General features: G+C 37.4%; 1 protein-coding gene across 2 annotated transcripts in view; it reads right to left on the bottom strand.

Moving 5' to 3' along the window:
* The window catches only part of ESF1 (ESF1 nucleolar pre-rRNA processing protein homolog), a 30,967-nt gene that overhangs the window by 7,215 nt on the left and 5,110 nt on the right, over positions 1-18,642 (bottom strand). For both annotated transcript variants that reach the window (XM_084285216.1, XM_084285217.1), the window contains exons 6-10: positions 18,187-18,339; positions 16,616-16,730; positions 15,500-15,638; positions 9,264-9,425; positions 1,521-1,642 (exon numbers count right to left, since the gene is read on the bottom strand). In XM_084285216.1, coding sequence (XP_084141342.1) covers positions 1,521-1,642; positions 9,264-9,425; positions 15,500-15,638; positions 16,616-16,730; positions 18,187-18,339 — 691 coding nt within the window. The remainder of the gene's footprint in view (positions 1-1,520; positions 1,643-9,263; positions 9,426-15,499; positions 15,639-16,615; positions 16,731-18,186; positions 18,340-18,642) is intronic.

Below are 18,642 nucleotides of genomic sequence, written 5' to 3'. Positions count from 1 at the left end.
CCATCACGAAACTAGAACTCACTAGAAATTGCTAGTTAAGAACAATCTATTTAAAACCTGTATTACAGATTGCAAGCTTTTGTTTTTACCTAAAGAAGGGCAACTTACATTTTCCAAGGAACTCTATAAGCTTATCACAGACAGCAATGCAGTAGCTAATCATACCAGCAAGTATGTGCATAAGCTGTAGTTCTAGGTACATAATTGTTACCTGATTGCTCTTAACTCCTACCCAGAAAAAAATTAAATCCTTACTACCTCAAGTAGTGTACTATTCTGTTCTTTGCTACTTCAAAAGTGCAATTAAAAAACAAAACACAACTCGTCATGTTCTTGAAGCGAAAACTCTTCCTACCCAGGAAGTCAGAGAATCAAAAACCACTATGGTACTCTAGGAAAATGTTACTTGCTCTATTCACGTGCTCTTTGCCAGACACTGCTTCTGACAGACAGAATATAGCATGCAAAAAAACCCCACAACATACATCTGACATGGCATCATGGGACTGGTGTGTCCTTATGTTCCACAAGGACTCTACCTTGGGAAAAAGCTTGAGTAAAGGGCTTCACTTTATGCTTCAAAAAATCAGAAGGGTCAAATTTGGATTTAGAACAGCAATTTCTGTTACTGGAAGAATTCAGTGATACACCTCACTCCTTGACCTAATTTATCAGGCCAAACTAGAGTATTACACTATCAAAAGCTGCTCTACTACCTAACAGTGCAATTTAGTTCAGAGCACTCATCTTCTGTATGATTAAAGAAGTTATTCATGAAATGCCAGTTAAGCCTGAACTAGAATGGACAGGATACCTCTAGTTATGGGTTACACTTATAAACGTTATTCTGCAACATGAACTGTATGCAAAGTAATTAAGATTATACAGAAGCTAGATTCTATATACTGCATGTTTTTTTCCTTAGTATACAAGCAAGAGTTTCATTTATCTGCCTATTCCTGCACATCTCTGCCACAGGAGTCAGTTACTTCACAAGTACCTTCTGTGTGGGGGAAAATGAAGCAAAAGCAATCTTTGCATTTTTATAGAACAACTTTGCTATCCGTACAACAAAAAATTTACTAGATTTGCTTTTGTAGTTTGAAAGTTGAATGATTCTTCATAGCTATTAGTTCTTGGCTGCTACAGCTCTGACAAGAAGCTGTAAGGTTCAAAACTACAGCTATCATGCATCCCAACTTTGCACCAAAAGCATACCATAGCAAAAAGACCATTCCTAATGCATTCAGAAGATGCACAACTTAAAAAAGAACAAATAGATAAATGACTTTTTTGTAAGAACATTATATACGATCAGTATTAGCCTGAACGTCCTTTAGCTCTGTAGATCTGATTAGAATTAAGACTTTCCAAATGAGCAACCACTGCACATTTGAGCCATAAAACAATACTGCACTCCTGCCATAAAACAAAAGTACCCCCCCCATTTATCTAAAACTAGAACAGCAACTTAAGAAAAGGAAGGAGCATCTCCTTTTGCAACTCAGAGCAGACGTTACCTTTCTCTTCTTTTTAAGGTTTCTTTTTTCTTTCTTCTTCTCTAAGTATTTTTGCCATGGAGTTAGGTTATCCTTTCCTTCCAACCTATTTTTGACCATTTCTTCAGCATTTTCTTTGAGGCCTAGTAAAAATAAATAAATAAATAGGAGGTTAAAGAAATTGGATCAATTTGAACTTTTCCTTAACCAACTGCTTTTCTTTTGCAAAGGAAAAACCTAGTTTTTCCTTCCACAAGTCAATGAGAACAAGTATCGCTTGGAGCAACATCTCCATAAATACGATTGGTTTATAGGTTGTGTTTTTCCAAATATAACATCTTTCCAGTAACAACTCATACAGGAGTGAGATGATGAGGTTGTGTGTGCAATATTTTATTCCCAGCATCCTTACTGTTCCTCAAAAATGTCACCTGTTCAGACAGTAGACTGCACAGTCTATGAAGTCTACCACTTTAAGGCTGAGAGTAACATAATAATGCAGTAATAACACAGCACCCTTAAATTTAATGTACCTTACTATTATTAGCTAAGCTTCACAAAAACACTTCAAATCCAGTCCAGTCATTCCCATTTTTTGCCCACGGGAAAACAAAGATTGAGCTGACAAAGCTTGTGAAATATTAAATCACTACAGGGCCGTATCACAGCTGGCTTGAACCTGTAGCTGGTGCTCTCTGTTTCCTGTTTCACCCAGAAATATTTGATGGTTGTTGCTATATCAGTATGCCCCACTGACGTAATAAAGTTGTTATGTAGCTCCCTTACTAAGGCAATGCTGCAGTGTCTTCATCATCTTCATCCACCATTGTAAGAGAGCAAAAAATTATTTTCACCATGTTTGAAGTCAAAATAAATCCGCAGCTAGGAAGCATGGAAGAACAGAAATAATAAAACAAATAATTTCTTGCATTATGTACTAATATCACAATGTAATATGTGCCAAGTCATTAGAGGCAAGATGTTTTCAAGTAATCTAGTCTTAATTCTGTTGTACCCCTCAGGATAACAAAACAAATATGAAAACCTGTATCTTGGGTTTAATTCCAATTAACAAAGGAGTAGAGGGAAGCATATTCATAATTGCAAAGGTTAGGATTTTTCAGTTGTTTAAGTCATGCAGAAAAGCAAGATCTTTCTCAACTTGGATTGCTGTTTCCTACTTTTTATTTTGCCCAAGACACTTCAAATAGAAAATTGCACCTTGTTAAATACAAAAAAATAAAAACAAAAAACAGAGCATTGTCTCTTGTATGTAAATTCACAGAGAACAAAATGTTTTCTAATCCACAAAAGTAGAAATAAGTAATGCCACGAAATCCTGATCGAGTATTATGCATACATTGCACAATCTACCTAATAGCTCTGAACTAAGAAGTTTGTTTTCCTGTTAACAGATAAGAGTTTTATTTCACAAAACTATTTTTAAAGCTACATAGTACCAGTCTGCTTTAATGACTAAAGCTACCCTAAATTAAGAAATAGTACACCTCTTGTACGACAGGAAAGCTAGATTCAGATTCAATGTTTAGGGTAAATTACAAATGTTTTTTAAAAAAAGAAGCTACCATTGGAAGGAAATTAAGGGACTTAATTTAAAAGATTATAGACTGTTTGAAAGAGATCAGCCTTGAATCAACAGAAAAACATTCAAAAGAACGTCCTCTGGTATCACCAGGTACCATTTCAAGCTGTATTAACTCAAATGAAACAATACCAGCTGTCGTTGTGTTGAGGCTGAGCACCTGAATTTGCACCATTACGCCTTGAACTTTAATACAGCTCTCTTGTCAATATGCAGTGATAAAGCTTCTCATTGTGTGATCACGTTTTACCTTTGCCCACTCTTAACCCTGTTTGATACACAGGTAATTAACACGCCTCAATATTTTGTGTCACTGTACAACATATAGATAAGTTACTGAACATACTAGCATATGGCCAAATTACCAAAAATAATTGAACTCTAGAAACAGAATGGAGCTTTCTGCAACGTCCATCATTACAGTATTCAATAGTGCAAAAACATCACCCTAAAAAAGGAATCCACTAACCACAGTGTCCCCATTTTACAGCTGCCTTTATAATCTGAATAAACACTGACCTTGATGGGCACCTACAAAAAGAAAACCTCATGATGGAAAGAGATTAAACAACTTGCCTTGCAATGCACTGAAGCAGAATTCAGTGGCAAAAAGGCAGAATCCGCTTCCATGAAAAGAAGTAGCAGCCCGAGCAATGAAGGATTTGCTCCTACTTGCAAGTCCTTCATTCATTTACTACATGCTTTTTTTTTTTTTTTTTTAAAAGAAAGCCTTCCCTAACAAAAGAGTCCGATATTCAGTAGTTAACATGCTCCTTTTGGATATGACTGATAGATCTCAGAACATGTAGGGATCATGTTTCTACTCTTCCCACCTCCAGGTCTGACCCTTGCTATCAATCCTCCCAATCCTCCTTGTTCCAACCATCAGGGATGCTGAAGAGCATCCCTTCCCTTCCATTGCTGCCCAGCTCTCTAATTCTAATCTCCCATTTCTCATACTAGCTTTATCGCTCAAGTCATGTGGACCTCTCCAGGTGTCCCAGACTGTATTTTCTCCCAGCTCCCAGATTTCTCATTTGACCTTTGTCTGCTCCTCATCAACCCTTCCAGCTCTTCTCAGTAAGAAGGAACTGAAAACAGATGGCATAATGGCAAAAAATAAATAAACGGGCAGCCTTCATGGGCAGCCCTACCTGTCCCTAGAAAAGCAGGCACAACATTTTTCCAACAAGCTGCAAACACTAATTTCTCTTCTTGCACTTGCCTGCTCTCCAAAAATAATTCCAAGGCTAGAAAGCTAGTTACAGCATGTCTGAAACACGAAGCGTGGACAAGGTCTAAAAATGTATTAAGCCATGCTTTATAGGAAGAAAAGAAGGAAGAAAGAAACACCACGTAAAACAGCCTTCTAATATGCTAGAAAGAAGCCAGAATTAACAGTAAGAGGCAAGCCAGTGCTGCCACAGAAACTGGTTACTGAACCAGCAAACAAATACAAAGCCACAAAAAAGTAAAGGAAAGTGTGCTGTACAGGTTCACCAAAAATGTGCCACTAAGAAACCCTCACACAGCCAGGGCTGTAATTTAGTCACTTCCAACAATACATGGTTTTGTCTCTGAAGTCTAGGAAAGGGCAGTCATAATGCTTCCTAGAAACTGAACTACTATTACTTGGGATTATTTTTCAGTAGGTTTTGGAGGAAAAAAAAGTTGCTGGTCAGGTAGCAACCTTGCAGATTCTCTCTAAAGACTGGATTAAGAAATATATATCACATCTCCAGAAGGAGGGTGTATGTGTGGGGTGGGGGGGATTAAAAAAAATCTCAGAGGAGGTTACAAGATTTCTGATTTATTCGCCTAGAACATGGCATCATTTGATCCATCTGGCACAGAAGGACTTGGAGGAAAATACAACCCTTTCTTGTGGTATTTGGCAGTCTCATGAAAGGCCTTAGAGTTTCTCCACAGATTAGAGTGGCTTACAAACTACTGTCCAGACCGCTTCCCGAGAATAAGAGTGTATTTAAGTGGTCAAAAGACTTGATTGCAGAACTGGAAAGAAGTCATCTGCTTTAGGTAGACTTATTAACTGGCCATACAAAAAGTTAAATTAAGTTTTACCTGCTCCTCCCCGTTTCTATTTTTAAATAACTGAATCACTAGTCATATTTAATTTTTACAAATAAGGGCCATGAAAAGAAGGTGTAAAGTTAATATACATTAGCATGCAACCAAATCATACTTGAACTAGGGGATTAGAAGCGTGAAAAACCCCATACAACATTATCAGCTTAAGTACTGCTTCTCACATTACTGAGGGAAGAAGGCTGAAACAGAAATTTTGCTTCTCTAAACAATGAAAAACTTTAGGCAATCTAACTGCTTGCAACTGTCACAGTTACTAAAAGCTAGAGAGATGCTTCTCAGTAAATCTAAATGAGTAAGATGAACTTACATGTAATACCTCGCCTACTCCCCCCCCAAAAAATAACAAAAGAACTGATACACACACCTTGTTGCAGTTAGATCAAAGGAACGGCCAGCAGAAGGACTCTGATAACATTACAATTTGTTTGGCACAAATATAACACATCTTGGGTCAAGACAGTTTTCCTAACACAGCACTACTCCCTTAAAAAACAAACACACACACACACACACTAAAAAACCCTTAGATGCTAAAATGTCAAGTGTGAAGAACCACAGCACTGAGCACACACTTCTTTGTGCTGCATGATGTAGGATTCCTTATCATTTATCTCTTTATCTCTACCAGAAGCAGCGATCTAGATTGAGACAGATTTTGATTCAATTCTGTCATTTTCTTGCCCCACATAATCTATAACAACATACCGTTGGGGTCCACCATGCACTTATAAGGGATCTGACTGCCTGCTGGTCTACTTCTGATGAAAACAAATTTCAAGGTTTCCTTAAAGCTCAGCTACATATTTACATCTCATTCTTCCCAAAGGAAGAATTTAAGTCCAATAAAAAAGCTGTATGAGAAACTGGCCGAATAGCATCAAGAACAGCGATTGTGGTCTTCTCCCTCTTCACCTTCTAAGGAGAGTTTGGGGAGCTGGATAAGAATGCATAGTAATTGTTGCTCAGATCGGCTATGATTAAGAAAACAGATGGATGCTTAAATATAACATTGATTTTGTGCCTAAAAGAAACAGACCAAAGAAAGTTGGAACTACATCTAATTTGTTTTTGCTGGCACTGTGGTTTATTAAAACTATTATGATTCAAGAATAACTGAATCATTCACAAAGTATGCTTTCTATAACCATGTGTAAATATTTGTGCCAAAACTCAAATTTTTAAATTAATTCAGATCTGCCTTTCAATTGAGGAAAGTCGTGGATTTAACTGTTGTAGTTCTCTCTATATTAAATATTTGGGCAGGAAAATGACCTTGCAGTAAGTCCATCAGATTGAGGCAGAGTTTGATAATAAAAGCATTTCAAGATGAAAGTTGGTTCTAAAAGACCTAAGGAGTCTTAAGAGATGATAGCAAACGATTTTTAAATTCCCAGAACACTCCAAATGGAACATAATTAGTTCTTTGAGAATTTCAATATGCACATTAGTTCAAGGAAAGGGTAATAACTAACATACTTCTCTCCCATAAGAAATCGTAGCCTCAGTTGTGTGTATTTGCCAGAGCTATAAATGATGCAGCAACTGCATTTCACTCTGAGAGCCACCCCCTTTCAGGTGTGCAGGACCTTCTCTCCAAATGCTGTCTACAAAGGCTACACGTTGCCACATATTAGAACAGTAAACAAAGTGAAGACACTCTTCTTTGCTTTTAAGGCTTATTTCAGAAAGAAGCCATCCACTTAATGAAAAAATAAAAAAGGGGAGTTAGGACATGAATAGGATTTTAAAAGCAGACTGACAAACTCAAGAGTTGGTAGGCAAGGGAGCTGAGTAACAATATCACAAACTCAATTCAGGTTTCCAAAGCCTGAATGCTCTTGTAATACGAAATAAACAAACTACTAACCTTCATGAGGTCAGTCAAAATACCATTACTAGCTATTAGCCCTCAGAACACAGCCAGCACCATCAGTTTTACCCATAGTTTTTGGAGTTTCGCTTAAAAAGGCAAGCGAATGCTTCCACGACATCCAGAACCTCTGATCTTGGAAAATACTCCAGAGTATAATACAAGAGGAAGAAATGAAGAAAAAGCTAATACATGCTTTAAAATCAAAGTTGCAAAATTGACATCAAACACTGTGACTTCCTAACGTAAGCTTCATCGTGCACACACGTGTGCTTAATCCATCATGATACAAACCCATCTGAAACAGCTCCCAGGCATCCTACTGACTCTAAACAAGGCCGTATCTACCAGGATGCATCTTTGCTGCCTGTTTTGATTTTACGAAGCATGTAGCCTGACAGAATAACAGGAAGGATGAGGAATGCTGGGTGTTACCACCACTCCTCTCCATCCCTTCTTCTAGGGAGAGGAAAGTGTAGGAGGAGTCCTAGGAGCTCCACAAGGTGCGATAATGAAGGGGTTGGACTAGATGAGACACAGAACAATGTCAATTTTCTAAGTCCAGTTCACTAAAAAAGAAACGAGGGAGCCACTCTATTGGGGAATTTGATTCCATCTGTACTGTGTTCCCAAACATCAGTACAAATTTTCTTGCAACATGCAAGGTGCAGCTGATGAAACTACACCCTTCAGCAAACTGGTTGCTCTCCCCATGCCACTAAGTTTCCTGCAGTCTCTTTTCATTTCCTGCAGTGGATGGTTTGCTCTAGATCCCTAACTTCAGCACCATCTTAAAAAATAAATAAAAATAAAAAACTTCAGTTTACCTATGTATGAAAACCCAGCTGCCTTGAATGCTCAGTGATACAATCAAAAAAGATACTAACCAAGCAACTCCAGAAATGCAAATACTGACACACTGTGGACAGATGAAGTAAAACATCCCTACAGCCTTGTCAGTAAGCACTTGTCCCATAACGCACGTTGTATCTTTGATTTCAAGGAGTTGGCCCACACCAGAACAAGATATTAAAAGGGAGCATACATACTCAACACAAGTCACCCACGTGAATTCAAAGTAACAATAGTGCAAGTTAGATATGCACTTCGAGATGGAATTAACACATCAGTTGGGATGGGGATGAGTTCTAGCACGGCTCTGGTCTTGTATGTACAGTAACAGATCAGATCGTGTTCTTGTTCAGACTGCAGTCCTATGTGTACTGAGTCAATACAACAACTGCTGCCCCTAGAAGGGGCATGTTACACTTTCATAGTCTTTGGACCACATCATTCAACCCTCTGAGCCTTCACCAAACGCTGGACTCTTTAACTCAGCAGTATAGATTCACTTCCTTTTTTTCCAGAGCAGCTCTGCCACTTTAGCAAATTAAATTAACTTGCAAATAAATCTATCAAGTTCTAGGGCTGGTACATGCTGTCAGAATGAGCTTGGGGCCAGGATGAAGGAAGAAAGGCTACAGAAGAAACCATCCCTTTTTTGGATGTAGTGTCTTGTTCAACTGGCTCATTACTTCTCATGGAAGGAGCACGCTCATAAACAAAACCTAAGCGTCTCAATGCGTTTTCATTCCAAAGGAAAAGAACAGACAATAGTTTTCAGAAAGTTTTCTTCTTTCTCAAGAAGAGATCTGCTGGGATTCTATATGGTAAAGTTATCTATACATCACTAAGTATCCCCTAAGCTTGCTTTCCTGGTAGCTTTCCTTCCCACAGAGCTGTCTCACTGGAAGATCAGACTTCTCCCTTTTCTGTTCCCCCAAACCTTTCGCATTAAGCGAGCAAGATTTTAAAACCACTCTCCTCCAATTTCACGCTATGTTTCCAAATCATATTGTTTCATTTTTAGAAGTGTAGGTATGTTTTATGATTCTATTGCAAACATGAATTCTACTCAAGTAAAATCTATAAAGCGATGAATGAAAAAGCAAGCACAAGAAAAACTGGCAAGTAAATAAGCTACACAGAGAATCTTACAGCTGAGGAACTGAGTTCAGTCATTATTTCTTCTATTTCCTCCATTGTATTCCACTAGGATTTCAATTTATGGGAAAAAAGTCAGTTTCTACTACTATAAATCAGACACCTTACATTGTATCCCCATTAACAGGCCAATACTGCACACTGCCCAAGTCTGTAAAAGAAAAAAGTTAAAGCCTACCTGGAACCCATTTAATCTCCATTTCTATACCCTTTTCCTCTTGCTTTTTCTCTTTTTCTTGGATACTTTGCAGAAGTTCTCTGTACTTGGCAATTTGTTCCTCATCATCTTTTTGGCTTTTCCTGGGTTTATCATCTTCCATTTCATGATCTACATCATCGCCTAGAAAGACAAAAGAGAAGGTATGGAAGACAACCTCAAAGTGATCCATTTACATTCAAGGAACACAACTAAGGAACATTAAATCATTTATAACAAAATAAAGTATTTTCATATATTATTCCCAGAAAAAGTAACCAGTTCTAGAACTCCCCTGCTTCACAAAAAAATAAAATAAAAAAATATCTGAAAAGGCAAAGAGTTGGTCCAACAAAGGAAACCACTGACAGAACACAGCATCCTTTACTGCGTTTTACAACTCTTGGAGTCCCTAATGTCCCTGGCAGCACAGTAATAACATCAAAAAACCTAAACCTACAAAAAAAAAGTTGTGCAAAGCATCTTGAAATTTTAACAAATTACTCAAGCCTTTTTATTAATTCAACGTGTCACTAAAGATAAAAAGCAAGATGGAAGCAGTTTTGGCTATTTTTGCTAAGGAAAACACAATTACAATGTGACCTGCAATAAGCTTTCAAGAAGCATTTCAAAGAGAACAGGCTTTTTAAGCTTTAAAGATGCTGCAGCTCCTTGAACAGTAGAAATCTAGCTTTGGGGCTCCTTTTTTCTTTTTCTGATACTGTTGTTCTTTTTCATCCCATAACCTTAAAATGCTTGTTGTTGGCTGGGATTGGAAATGTTGACTGTTCAATTAACTGCAGCTGCTTTTCCACTTTCCTCATCAGTAGCAGAGAACTCCTAAGACAAAAGCATCTGCTCACGCAGCAAGCAAAAACGCATTCAGCTCTTAAGAGTGAGAAAAAAATAAGTGACTGTCTTTTTTTTTCTTCCTGATGTCATAAGAAACGGTAAGCAAAGCTATTCTGGATGGGAACTGAAGAGATCCTTTGGCTAAGAAATGCTCCCTTGAAATGGGGTAACGAAGGGGTGACTCATTTGTATTATTTGCTAATTTTGCCAGGAGAAATTTAAGCGGTGACACATTGTCACACTTTCCAGTTTTGATGCAAGTTGAATTTCTTTTGTCAAAACCAATAGCTTTAAAACAAATGTTAACATTGCCTTCAAAAAACTCTTCAGAGCTTTTTCATTCTATAAGCAAATAAAGAACTTTGAAAACAGCTGCAAGAAAGGAAAGGAAAATTAACTGAATATGTTCTCGAAGTTTGTTTGGAGTTCAAGTAACCTTGCTGCTAGCTTTCAAGTATCACACTGTGTTGCACAACATGAGGAACCACTTTCTGATGGATATTAAGGCAGTAATGTTTTCTGCCAATATGTTTTTTAAAGACTTTTTGAATAAAAAACACGGCCAAAACAAAAACAAAACACTAACAGTTACATTGTAATAGAAATACAATCAAGAGAAAAAACAACTTAGCCTGTGAATGAAAAGAACATAAAAGCAGATGAAATTAGGAATATAAAATACAAGTATATAAAATAGAAGTCAGACTGGGTTCCCATCTAGCCACTTCTGAGCAGGGACGTCCTAGCCTGCACAAGCACACACAGAGATATCCTTTAATTCTAAGCCGCTGAACAACTCCAAGAGGTTACATGAATTTTTCAGAAGGAAAGCCAAGTTGACCTTTGTTCTGGGGTTTCCTAGAACTTAATCCATCTTATTTTTTTAATAAAAAATACACACACAAAACACGCTCCTACAAATACGCCTTAGAAAAAACCCCAACCAGCAAGTCATACCAAGCTTCAGGTGTTTCATAAAAAGAAACCATCAGGTTGTGGTGCTTCTATTTTATCCCAAGAAATTCCACCTGGCCTTGGCTAAATCATTAACTGGTAACTCCTCTCTCTGGCTTATTTCCTTAGGAATTATTTTAGCAACATGCCAAAACTAACCCAACAGGAATATTTTAAGAAGTCAGATCCTCATTACCATTGAAGCAGCAGTAATGCCTCAGCATCTACAGAGTAGTGAGGGAGAGAAGCCAACCCAAATCACATTGTGTGCAATGCATTTTATAAATACCCATTGAATTCAGCGACAATCTTAAATAGCTGCATGTTTTATCATCTGCCAGTTATTAGCCTTCTGCAACAGTCCTAGCAAGCATAAAAATGAACAGTATTCATATGTAAGACACCATATGTACTGTCATATGATAAAATATTAAATATCCATTTAACATAGCTAAGCTAATGAGCAAAATAGATTTAAAAACGTAAAATATTTATTAAGTGTACTGATCTTATTTACCATTAATCACTAAAAACTACATCAGCAGCACAATTAAATAAGTGAATCTCCACCTCGCAAATCCTCCTTCCGAGGATTACATTTTCTTTCCTCACGTGTGCATCTCCAGCATTGGTGCTGCAGCAGAAAAGCCTCCTGTCGCCAGAGCTTCTAACACAATACTACACAAAGGCAGCAGAACTCCTTGCTCAGACTCCTCCTGTGCAGAGCAGGGCTCTCTACAGAACTCCCTGCACATAACACCCCATCAAGAACAACTACTCAAAACCACCCCAGTTCAAGCGTTATGTCATATAGCCTCTTCGCGTACTCTGCGTGGCAGAGCAAAGCAGCACGGCAAATATGATCTTTTTATTGCAAAGAAAAAAAGAAAAAAAAAAAAAACAGCACAAAATCTTAGGCATCAACACCATGCTGCTTAATTTGAAGCGTCGTTTAAAATGCCATAAACTAAATCATTGGTGCTCACAATCAGAATAGCAGTTACGGGCTTGAATTTGATGCACGCCACAAAGTTTTACTAACCGCAACAAATGCATCCAAGCAACAGAGTTCAGAAGCAATGTAAAGGAGATGCTTTGTGCCCACAAGCTACTATATACCAAGTCCATGAAATTGAAATACTTGACATTACAAATCTGTTGTATCACGACAACATTGGTAACAGACATTTTTAACTTAAGAAATGTAATAAAAACGAAATGGACCAGGGCAACTAAAGCTGTTTATAAATAAAGCATACAAATAAATAAATTAGTTGGCCAGAACATTTTTTCCTTCTTATCACAGTCCTTACGCATTTTTCCCTTTTGTGCATAGTGCCACATAATTCTGCTGGACAAAATCCTGCTTTGTATCCAGTAACTCAACGGATAAAATGTCAGGAACACGTTACAGACACAGCAACACCACTCCTCTATTAACAACTTATTTCTCAAAACCATTATTAGGAACTACACAATTTGAGGTCTCAAGTGTGTTAGTGTGATAACATAACTCTAGGTCGATCTCTCTCCCTTCCCAGAAACAAAAGTTTACTTAAAATTTCTTCAGTGTTGCTCACTTCCAGATTCTATCACCACGCTGTAACAGACGCTGTTCTTTTAACGCAGCAGTAGCCTTGAAAACCTGAACTCAAAAAAATGAAATACTTTTCTCTGCAGCTACTGCTCCTATTAATGCATTTTACTAACCATTACTAGAGAAAATTAAGGTCATGGAGGTGCAGCTTATAAACATATTTTTATGTAATATGAGAAACAAATGGACACTTATCCTGCCAAGATATTGCCAAGTCAAGTCTGCTGCCAGCAGATTTCCCAACTCCATAACCAGAAAAATCTGTCATGCTCTTTTGCACACTTCAAACACATCTGATTACAACAACCTACTTTAATGCTGTATAAACCCATTTTAACATCTGTTTGAAAGACTTGATTAAGGCTTAATGATATGTTCTTTTCCTTGTAATTTAGGCTATATATATGACCAATTAAGAGTAGACCGATTTTTAGAGTGAAAACAAGTAAAGTACTTGAGGAATTTGCACTATATGCAGAAGACTTTAAAAGTTACATGACATTCTCTTCTTATTTTTAAGAAGCAACAGGAATCCAAAAGCAATTAAAATTTGCTGCTACTTCAGTCTTGCTGCTACTCCAGTCTTTCATAAGGTTCCCTTGAACACATTCTGTAACTTACCTTCCCCCCCCCCCAGCGTTAGACTTTGGAGTACCAGAAGTCTCATACCACATTTTTTTTCTCTACTGTCATTCACACTCTGATTACCCAAGAAGAGCTACTGCTGCGCCTAAGGACCTTTGTACAATCTACATCTTCCCCAGGGCCCTCTAAAGTCTGGAACAGGTTCCACATCCTGTCTAGGGTATCCCAGCAAGCCCAGCCTTAGGACAGGTTCTTCAGTGTGTCCTTGCCCTGCAGAGACTTTAGTACATATACAGAGGGTCATAAGGATGGCAAATCACTACATATATAATACTATACTACATTACTATTGCTATACAGTATTATATACTAAATACCGTAAATAGAATTTTCCAGTTGAAATATTACATTACCCTGAAAAATAGAGAGGTAGGAGAAAAAAAGAAAGAAAAAGATGTTGTACTTAGAGGCCCAAGCTACTAATCATAAAACAGCCACTTCGAGACTAAATCATTAGGGAAACTCCTGATCGCTCACCATTGGAAGTTTTTTTTGTTTGTTTGTTTTAATAATTAAGTCAGTGTTACTCAAACTCTACAGAAAAAAAAGTTTATTTTTATTCAGAACTGAATGAACCTGATAGGTACCAGTCTCTAGAAAAGTCAGTCAAATGTACAATGAAAAGTCTCTTCTCTTTAACAGTATTATCAATATCAGCAAAAAAGAAAATGAACTATGATTTCGATGAATTATGTTTCTATTTGAAAAACTCCATTTATAACCATTATATTTGTCTTAATTAAACATTAATTACACTAGGTAAAGATATTTTGCATGACAAGTGAGAAACAGGAAGCTCTTTGAAAGCAAGGTTTAAATATGAAAATCAAACGGTCTCATTTATCAATGCTCTGAATAATCTGTAACTCCTAAATCAGCTAATATACTTCACAAATTCCATTGCAGAAGTGTTTCCTTTGTCTTCAACAAAGAATTTGGCCGTTTTGAGGTCGTAATGGTGATATTATTTATTTGGAGAATCAGAATCAGGTCTGTATAATGAATTTCAGCTGTGGCTTTAAGAGAAATTTTAGAAATTTGAACATGTGTTTTCTTACTATGGACAGAAAACGCTGGAAAAGTTTGTTTTTGCAGTCAGTATTTAACTCAAATAAAAACAAAAACAAAACAGAAAAACAAAGAACAAGAAGAAATAAAGGGGCGAGGAAAAAGGAATGTCAAGTCCCAGTAAATCAGAGGAACTCTACAGCTGCTGTGTTATCAGGCCTAACTCAAAGACTTACAGAATTTTTCAAGTTTTGCATTATCTGTCAGCATTCTATCATCAAAACATTTATCTGTTTTTCCCCCTGTACTCAGCTCTGGTGAGGCCGCACCTTGAGTACTGTGTTCAGTTTTGGGCCCCTTGCTACAAGAAGGACATCGAGGTGCTTGAGCAGGTGCAGAGAAGGGCGACGAAGCTGGTGAGGGGCCTGGAGAACAAGTCCTACGAGGAGCAGCTGAGGGAGCTGGGCTTGTTCAGCCTGGAGAAGAGGAGGCTCAGGGGCGACCTTATCGCTCTCTACAGGTACCTCAAGGGAGGCTGTAGCGAGGTGGGGGTTGGCCTGTTCTCCCACGTGCCTGGTGACAGGACGAGGGGGAATGGGCTTAAGTTGAGCCAGGGGAGTTTTAGGTTAGATGTTAGGAAGAACTTCTTCACTGAAAGGGTTGTGAGGCACTGGAACAGGCTGCCCAGGGAAGTGGTGGAGTCACCATCCCTGGAAGTCTTCAAAAGACATTTAGATGTAGAGCTTAGGGATATGGTTTAGTGGGGACTGTTAGCCTTAGGTCAGAGGTTGGACTCGATTATCTTGAGGTCTCTTCCAACCTAGAAAATTCTGTGATTCTGTGATCTCCTAATTGAAATGCGTGAATCAAAGATACAAACGTGCTCACCGCCCAGGTCCCTCTACCTTTAGGTCACATATACAGAAAAGTGAGTATACACCATTTTCAGATATGTTTAGGTCTGGAGCAAAGATAGGTTATTTTTAGAGTAGAACTTGACCACACCTTCTCTATAAAGAGTATAAGGAGTTCAGAGTATAATGAGTCCCTGTAAAAGGAGACAGTCAAAGCATTTTCTGATGTTATGGAATTTACACAGTATTTTGAACATGAGTTAATTAAATGTAGCTACTGAGTTTGTGAACAACGTTTATGTAGGTACCTTGCTGCTGTTCTTCCTCTTCTTCACTAGATGAAGCCAAGTAAGCTTGAAAATCCATATCAAGGAGCTCCTCTTTTTTAAAAGTTCTGCTAAGTGACATTACTCGCTCGTGATCTGTTTCATCCCATGTTACATCTACCTTAAAAATAAGAAAGTCACTTCTAGAAGCTGAAGCACTAACATTAAACATGTCAAGACAGTCTTTTTTAAGAAAAAAATCACTACCTTCTACTTAAAAAATGTAAACCTATTAGTTTTGTTACTACAGAACAATTACCTATAATAATAATTTATTATAATAGATTTCATTATAACTTCTTTGAAATTCTTCAGCAATGGAAGTTTCAAGGAGTTTTAACTACATGAAAGAGTAAAGAAGTCCCATTGCATTCAAGGGTTCTGTAACATCAGGTCACACCACCCAAAATCTGTCAGCCAAGTTTCCTTTGTGGCAGCAGATACCAGTATTGAAGCAGCAGCCTCCAACTTCTTTCCTCTCTTCCTCCAGCACGAACTCATTCCTGGAATCAGGCATGGATTGCAATAGGGACAATAAAGTGTTTGCGCAACTGCGCCCTCAACTAAGAAGATGAAACACACGACTGAAAAATGATCCTGCAGAAATTACTTAGTTCTCAACTAATCACTTCTCCAATCCGGTTCATTTCATGGCCAGATGAACATTTTGGCTGTCACATAAGACAGTAGAAATGGATTGCTACAAGGAAGGGAAGCAACTGTTTAAGCCTGACACTGCCACCAAAAAGCCTCTTGAACTACACCCAAACATCCATTTTCAGCACATTAGAAGATTTAATTGCGGATAACAAAGTTTAGTCCATGCGCAACTTGTAAGAGGGGTATTACGAGGTCAATATGGAGTATTCAATTTCTAACAGAAAAGCCGAGCCCCTCATACAACAAAATTAAAGCTTATACATTGGGTCACAGCGTGCAGCTCTGTAACATGCCTGCATCTTGTAACATGCTGGATGTCTCTATTTTGAAATGCTTAAGACAAGCAGGAAGCTCTTCCCTACCACTTACATATAATTTAAAATCCGACAATAAAACTAAACAAATTAGAAAAACATTATGAAAGCATTGTAAAGATACCTTTGATGTTCCCATAGCAGCAGATGTGAAGTACTTTGGCTTATATACAGATACATTCACTTCTGAGGCTACATCTTTTGGCTTATCATCAAATGTAACATCATCTGGAATAAATCTTACAGGCAGATAAAGCAGGTTATTATTCAAATATACTGGGAAATTTCATAGTACAAGCAGTCTAAGCTTTTCACAAATATGGTACGTCAGCACAAAATAATTTGCTAAAATATAGTCAGTAAGCCTGAGAAGGAAACCAAAGCAATACACAAATACCACACACACACATTAACTGTCCGGCTTTTGCACAGCTATTCCACGGATTTTCAGTCTTTACCACCACCATGCTGGGGAAGTAAACTGAACAACTTGCAGTTTGGTAGTAGGCAGAGTTGGGGTGGTATTTTGTTTGTTTGTTTTGGGGGTGATTTTTAGTTTTCAAGGAATTATGTTTTAAGTATTTGCATTATAGGAAGCTTTATAATATTAAAAATGAGGAAGAAAAAAGTAAAATACAATTTTAAATCAGATGAGTTTAAAAAAATCAAAACATTTTAAGGATGTCTGGTACATCATTAACATTATAATTAGTAGGAAAAAATTTAGAGACAGGTCTGGTATCCAGCGGAAGTTAGATTAAATAAAAACCTTTGTGCACTACATATGAAATTGAGTTTTTATTTTTAATCACTACAAATGTAATATGATGAATACTATTCAACACTAAAATTTAATAAAGTGGAAGATTAGGAAAAGCATTGGAGAATTTCATACAGCTGCCTGCTGTAAAACATTATCTTCCTGTGTTTAGAAGCAAGAAAAATTGCGTGTTTATTTGGCAGAGTTGGTCTCCTCCAGAATGATTCAAAGGATAATGAATTAAACTCTTCTAGACAATGATTCAAAACAAAAAAGTTATCTTTCACCAATTTCCAAGGGTGCCCATTAATGTGGGTTCCAGCAGACAAAGCCAGCTTCTGTCCAAACTTACCATGATTTAGTAACCTCACTTCTGCTCAGACCAGAAGACTTTTTGGTAACAAAAGGAAATACTAACAATAAAGCACCACTAGAACTTAAAATTCTTCCCAAACGTGACTTTTGAAATATTAGAGCTTCCAGCTTATTCACAGGAACTAGCATAGTAATCTATTGCAGCTTCAGGACAACATTCTTGCCCTGTTGTAAGCAACCCTGAAAAAGCACGAGAGCAACCGTATGTTGTCCCATTTTCTCAACAACTTGAATTTTACCAAAAGGTTGAAGATGAAAACAGAACATTTTACCCAAGAATAATCTCTCTATTCAGAGCTCCTCTCAAACTTGCAATTTTCAAAAAAAAAAAAAAAATCATTTTTTTTTTTAAACGAAACTTTCCAGCTAAAGGGAAAACAAACAAACAAAAAGAACTCCACATCTTAACAATGTATCGATTGCCTAATTTAAAAAAGATAAATCTCATTTTGGTTACAATGACAGTATCGTTTAGTTGAGATTACCTAAAATTGGTTTTAAATTTATTGGCCCCCTCCCCACCCAGGATACATAGGTAAGACAGTCAGCACTGAATTTACCTCAGGTCAATAAAAGAGCAGCTACTTTCAAATTCCAACCCATCGCATTCCTCGTAAATTTTGTTGGCTGTTTCTGGAGAGTCACATTCTACAACTGCATAGAAGTACTTCAGTCGTTTAAACTGATACTCCCTTAATTTTTCCCTGCAAAGCCTGCAAAAGTAGGAAACAACATAATTAACTTAAACATATACACCATTCAAACACACTCCTTATCTTTTATTAAGATTATATGTTAGTGTGAAGTTTTACAAACACCCATTCAGCTTTACTCAAAAAACTAATTCATAGTTTGATTAAAGGAGGTGGTGTTTCACTCAGTGCTTTTATAATGGTATTTTCCACAAGATGAGCCAACATGCTAGGACCGGAGTCATGAAATTCCCGACTTCTAAATTACTAGCAGCATTCAAATCACTTGAAGACCTTATGCAGCAGCAAATCTATCCAGCTCTG

This window comes from Netta rufina (genome assembly GCF_964035555.1).
Source record: "Netta rufina genome assembly, chromosome: 3".
In the NCBI taxonomy this organism is placed as follows: domain Eukaryota; kingdom Metazoa; phylum Chordata; class Aves; order Anseriformes; family Anatidae; genus Netta; species Netta rufina.
The sequence above is the reverse complement of the archived record's forward strand: the minus strand, read 5'-3'. Positions and strand labels throughout refer to the sequence as shown.